Here is a 6,234-nt window from a genome sequence, read left to right as displayed (position 1 = left end):
GGGCTGCCGCCGGCTCTCGTGACCCCCCCACGTCCAGGGTGGGAAGCATAACCTGGGCGGGGGGGCTGGGGAGCTCCCCTCTCCCTTGCTTTTTGGGGAACAGTCCCGGCCCCGTGAGGGACCCCGAGGGCTGGCGGGACCCCTGCCCCGCTGCGGCGGGGAGCAGCATGGGGAGGGCTGGCGGAGGGGATCCCGGCTGCCCCCCACGTGGGGTGGCCCCCCCCCAGGACCCGCCAACCCGACTATTTTTGTATTTAAAGAAAAGGATAAAAAAAAAAACAAACCCAAACCCACCCTAAAAAAACAAAACTTGCTGTCGACAGAACCCACATTGATGCGATTTTAAGTTATTGCTGCCAAAGAGACGTAACGAGTCGGGGGGTGGGGGGGGGGTAGGGCGTGCTCGCGGTTCTTTGTTCATTTTTTTTTTGTTTGTTTGTTTGTTTTTTTTTAATTGATTTGAGGCTTAGGATAATTGTGCAATTCCAGCTTCCAGAAGGAAATGGAAGTAAGCGGAGCTGAGCGAAACCTTGAAATCAGGGCTGGTTCCTTTGGGGTCTATAGACCAAACCCTGAGGTGAGACATGTACCCCCCCCCGCCCCACACCCCCAGCCCCCCACCCCATGTCCCGCAGCCCCGGCGGGCTCCTGCCGCCCCGTGCACATGGGGCGAGGGCACACGTACTCATGCGTGGACACACACATGCGGAGACACGCAAACGCACATGCACCCACGTGGGGATGAGGCTGGTGCCGGGGGGTTTCTGCTCCACACCGGGGCATGGTGCTGTGGGACGAGCCCGTCCCCGGCTTGGCACAGCTCCGGCACTGCTCGGTGCCCAGCCTGGTGCTGAGCCCAAGCGTTACCGTACTCGCCCAGCCTTCTCCCACCCTCACGGCCAGCCCAGCCTGGAGCTGTGTTCCCAGCCGGGGCCCTCTCGGCGGTCAGGAGGCTGTTGTAGGGGGCTGTGCCCCCCCCTCCCACCAGGGACCCCGGCTTCAGCCCCAAAATCCAGGGCGGCTGTGCCTGCCCCGTACCACCGCCCCCCCCCAGCTGCTGGTTGCTTCTCCCACGGCACCCAGTTGGCAAGTCACTGATGGCAATTATTGCTTTATTTAAGTGTTTTATTTAAGCTCCAACCTGGCCTGTAACATTCCCCCCCCCCCCAGCTCTTGCAAGCTCTTCGCTTACGCTTTGCAGCTGCGGGGGGCCAGGCCCCCCCCCCATGGTGGCCAATAGCATGGGGCACAGCACCCACCGGTGCTGGTGGGATGCTGCCTGTGCAGGAGTGGGATGCGCTGGGGGGGGTTGGTGGGGTGCCAGGGATGCACCCACCCTGCTGCCACCCCTGCCCTGTGCCCCCCACCCTGCCTGCATTGCGGGGGGCTTGCTCAGCACTGCAAGGGGGGGGTTGTTCCTCGACCCCCCCCAACCCCAGGTGTCCCCCACTCCCCCCTCGCACCCAGGGCGGTGGGATGCTGGTCCTGGCCCCCCACCCTCGTTCCTCCCCCCCCCAAGCCCCCCCCCAGCAGCCCGGGTTTGGTCTATGGCGCCGCAGGTCCCTGCCTCTGGAGGGCAGCATGAGGACAGAGCTGTGTCTTGGATATTTTTTTTAATAGAAAGGCTACTATTACATTGTCTATTTTATCAATACGGGTCATAATTGCTGTATTTTTTATCAGTGCTGATTTCCATACAGCTCCCAGCATGTGTGTCAAATATCATCGGGCCAATAATAAAGTTTTTAAAATATCTTAAGCCGTTTCCTGCCCAGATCATTGCCCGGCACGCAGGCAGCTGCCAGCTCTTGCCCCGTGCGGGCCGGACGCTGTGCATCAGCCCGGGGCTGGGACCAGGGCTGCTCGGGATGGAGCCCAGCGATGCTCTGGGGTCAGGCAGATGCCTCCAGCCAAGGAAAACACAGGGGGTGGGTGGGGGGATTTTATTGCTCATAAATTACTTTTTCTCATAAAAAATTATTTCAGGTTACATCTTGCAGGTGCCATCAAGCCAGGAGGTGCAGCGAAGCCTCAGGGGCTGGCTGGAGCCCGGGGTGGCTGCCCCGGGGGGTCCCGGGTGGGCGGCAGCCCCCGGCACAGGGCTGGAAGAGGACAACGCCAGTCCGGTGACCAAGGGGACCCCGGGCTGTGACACCCCCCCCCCCCCAAGCCCTCTCCCACCCACCACCCTGCACCCCAGCGAAGCCCTTCCCCTCACCCCTGCCCCATCTGGCCCCACATCCATCTGCTCCAGCCCTGGGAGAGGAAGAAGCAGCACATGGACCAGAGACCCAGCCAGCCCTTTCGCACAGCCAAAACCCCGGGCGGTGGCAGGAGAAGCCGCTTTTTCCTGTGGCGGAGCCGCAAAAACCATCGGAGGGGACACGGCAGCGATGAGCCATCACATCTGCCTGGGAAAGAGCCCTGCCTGCATGGAAACCCACAGGCAGCGACCCACGCGCCCGGGGCTCTCTGTGCTCGGCAAAGCACCCGCTGAACAGGCTGCGGTGCGCTAGTGATTAAAAGTGCAAAATGACAAATACGACGGAAAAGGCAAAAACCTCTGAGGGCGCTGCCCTCCCCACGCTGCCTGGCGCGCAACCGCTCGCCCACGGGAGACATGGTTCCTGCTTGGAAAACCACTTCTCCCTGTTCCCGTAGCAGGGATGCAACCCCCGTGCTGGCTCGGCTCGGGGCAAGCGGCAGCTGGGAGCTGTGGGAACAGCCCAGGAGCTTGCCTGCTCGTGGGCGCACACCCCAGCAATAAGCTTAGCAAGTGTGTGTGTGTATATATATATATATTTATCTATATCTATCTCTCTCTCTCATGCAGCCCTAGTAATAGAGGAAGAGCAAAGAGCCAAGCAAGAGGTCTGGATGGGAGAGCCTGTCTGAGGGGAGCAGGGTGCCCCTTCAACCGCTGGGCAACCCCAGGCACCTCAAGGCACGCTTAAACAGAGCCCTCACCTCCAGAAGTATTTTTTTTCTAGCTTATATTTTACAGCAGTACCGTAATACCCTACTATACACAGAGACCTGGCGCTGCAGGAGCTCTGGGAGCGGAGCCGTCCCTGTCCCCGTCCCGGCGGGGTCCGCAGTGCCGGCACCCCACTGCCAGCATCCCACTGCCTCCCAGCATCCCACCGCTTCCCAGCATCCCACCGCCTCCCAGCCCGGGGCAGGCAGCCGGGGTCTTGCAGGGGCCTGGGAGCTGCCTACGGCTCCCACCACCCCTTTGGCTTGCACAGGGGATCCTGGCTATCCTGCCTGTCCCAGGGGTCCCCCCCAGCCAGGCAGTGGGAGAAGCATCTCCCCTCTGCCATCATCGCTCTGCCCTGTGCGAGCCCGAAGCACAGCTCACCTCTGGAGAGCTCTTTTCCAGCTGAGGCCTTTTTCCCAACCATGGCAAGCTGCTGCTAAGCCTAGAAGCAAACCTGGCTACGGGCCATGCTGGGAGTATGTGTGGGGGGGCTGCCATCGCGCTAATTCTGCGCAGTCAAAGGACGGGCTACAAGGCAGCGGTTTAACCCTCTGCCACCGAGAGGAATAAGCTGGGTCTAGAGAAGAGAGAACTAGGGCACTAGCTTTAGCCTTTGGCTTTCGAAGCAGCAGGATTAAATAAACTCTGCCTAAAAATGAAGTCCTGGAAAGCCAGACATGCAGCGGCGAGGAGGAGGTGGCGAGTGCCGCGCGGCACGGCAGGTACCAGCGCTGCCGGATCAGCTGATGAGCGGAGCCGAGCGGTCGTTCGTCACCGTTGGCTTCAGCTGGACGTTGGCAAAGGGGTTTCTGCAGAGAAAGAGGAAGGCAGAGTTTAGCAGGAGGGATGGCGGCAGCGGGGCCTGCGAGGACGGGGCACCGGCACAGCGAGCGACAATCTGGTGAGACCTCGAAAAGCTTCGGCTGCAGAGCCGAGGTGGCTCCGCTGGCTGCAGAGGCTGCGCTGGGCACGCTTCAAGGCTAAACCCAAGCCCGAGCGGGGCGGTCAGGGAGCCCGGAGCCGCCAGCCCCGTCCCCTCCACCCGCCCGGGTTCAGCAGGATTTGGGAAGGGGTTAAGCTGGAGCTGCTCTGCCCTGCAGAGCCCTTGGGCCGAGCTGCCCCTCGCTCATCCGCTTTTCTCAGTTAAAGCAGTGGTGGACCTAAGAGATGAGCCGGCAAGGGCTGCTGCATGCTGGATGTTCTCCTACCTTGCTTTCCAGCCAGCCTAAAGCTGGGGCTGCCAAGGAGGGGACGGGGGGGGGGGGCCAGGGCTGGAAAAGCTGCTCCAGCCCGGACTCGAGCCATTCCCACGTGTGGGAGCACCCCGAGATCACCCGGCTCTGCACCTTGCTGCTATGGGGGAGCAGGGGGTTACAGCTCCCACATCCCATCTGCCAAGGGAAGCGCGGGGATACCCGGGCAAGAGCAGAGCTTGCAGCTCCGTGCCGTGCTGGCTGGGAAGCCTTTGGAGAAGCCAAATGATGGAGAGGCAGAGCACGGGGAGAGGAAGGGCACACGGATGAGCTGGCTGCGCAGGAGGAGCTCGGCTCCCGGCAAGCCAGCCTCGGCCACCCTGAGGAACGGCAACGTCCCACAGCCAGAGCCGTGACAGCCGGGCTTTACCTACCTGGGGCCTCCCCAGCGCCGTCCCGCTGCCACCGGCACTTGCCGGCTACGGGCAGGAGGTAACTCCCCTGGGGTGCAGGCAGCCACGGGGGTACTGTCGGCTGCCTGCGGTGCACGGCCACCCTGGGCTGCCCTGAGCCATTGGGTCTAAACCTGCTGCCTGGCCAGCCCCCAGCCCTCCCCAGGGAGCTGCACAAACCCTCGCCTTTCTGCAACAGGAGCAATGGCCACGTAACCTGCGGCAGCGAGACCCGCTTGGCCCCTGGCCCCCGCCATCCCTCACCTCTCCAAGCACGCTTTTCTTTCCTCAAAAGATAAATGGCTTTTGCTTAAAAATAGGGTAATTAATTTCCCACCTAATTAATGCAGATTCTTAGATCACTTTTCCCTCCAGGATGCCAAAATAGATTCTCAGGACTGGAGGGAGAGGAAAGGTTGCTTTGATGAGTCACCAGGGCTTATTATTTAACTATTTTTGCTCTGGCAGAGAAGAGCCATTGGGACTGGAGCCCACAGCTCTGGCAGCCGCGGGAAAACCAGCTCACAGATCAAAGAGAAACAGGGAAGGGGCTCTCCTGGGGTCTGCAATACTGGCGAGGGGGGGGTCTCTGCTCCTGGGACAACTCCTCCATCCCTGCCCTGGGGCCACAGCTGGGGTCGGGACGAGGAGGCTCCCGAGACACTTCCCCAGGGCGGTCTACAAGCAAAAGAAGCTGCTCAAAAAACTTGACATTAGTGCGGATCTGCTCTGTCCCATGGGAGAGGGCTGGGGATGGCGACGCAGCGACTAGGCGCTGGTGGGACAGCAGACACCGGAGACCTACAACCAAAGAGACTGGTTATGGGGAGCAGGGGAAGCGGCAGGAGCAGGAGGAGCAGCTCAGCATCCCCGAGGGAAGCGCGGCAGCCCCAGCGGGCCGCTCGGCATGGCGGTGGTGCGAGGAGCCGTGCAGATGCAGAGCGATTAGACCGGGAGCTCCCGCCACCGGGACGGGGACAAGCGGTGACCAAGGGAGGGGACGCGCTCGGCCGGGTGCAGGGGGGAAGCAGAGCGGTGGCACCGTCCCCACGCAGCCCCACGGCTGTCACCCGCTGCCCAGCACCAGCACACCCAGGGCTCGGCCCCCCCCGAGACCGTCAACTTACTAACTACGGGCAGGGGCACCTCAAAACCTGGCCACTTCAACATCGGGGCTGCAAGGGAAAGAGAAGGCAGGTTGGAGGACACCGGGATGCGCTCCGACCCCTTGATGGGAACAGAAGGTGTTGGTTAAGGAGAGGAACGGGGCTACGAGCCAGCGGCCACCCCGGTGCAAGAGCCCACCGAGCCCGCCGGCTGCACCGCACGCAGCGCCTCCGGGCAGAGGAAGCAGGAGGAAAAAGAAGAAAAAGGAGGAAAAGTTGTGTTTATTGAGTTGCTGGTGCTGCCCGCCGGCTCCCTGCGAGGAGGGGAAGGAAGGGCATGGCCAGCCGGGCTGCCGGGAGCCACCTGCGGAGAGGAGAGGCCAGGCATGGTGGGGGCTACGGAAGGGAGGGGGGCAGCTTCCTTCCCCCCCAGCCCCGGCCATCGCCGCTTTCCCACCACCGCCGGGCCAGGAAAGCGCAGCCGCAGCCTCGGCATGCAGCAA

General features: G+C 62.2%; 1 protein-coding gene across 5 annotated transcripts in view; it reads right to left on the bottom strand.

The window, feature by feature from the left end:
* Positions 1 to 2,189: 2,189 nt before the first annotated feature.
* Positions 2,190 to 6,234, bottom strand: part of BAIAP2 (BAR/IMD domain containing adaptor protein 2) — a 49,084-nt gene continuing 45,039 nt past the window's right edge. For 3 of the 5 annotated variants that reach the window (XM_052807294.1, XM_052807298.1, XM_052807297.1), the window contains one exon: positions 2,190 to 3,789. In XM_052807294.1, coding sequence (XP_052663254.1) covers positions 3,720 to 3,789 — 70 coding nt within the window. In that variant the 3' untranslated portion in view covers positions 2,190 to 3,719. Of the gene's footprint in view, positions 3,790 to 5,752; positions 5,801 to 6,234 lie in introns of all 5 variants that reach the window. The other 2 variants (XM_052807296.1, XM_052807300.1) reach the window with 1 other exon arrangement.

The sequence above is a fragment of the Harpia harpyja genome, chromosome 14, assembly GCF_026419915.1.
Source record: "Harpia harpyja isolate bHarHar1 chromosome 14, bHarHar1 primary haplotype, whole genome shotgun sequence".
NCBI classification, from domain to species: Eukaryota; Metazoa; Chordata; class Aves; order Accipitriformes; family Accipitridae; genus Harpia; species Harpia harpyja.
Note: the sequence above shows the minus strand (reverse complement) of the source record. Positions and strands in the feature narration are given on the sequence as shown.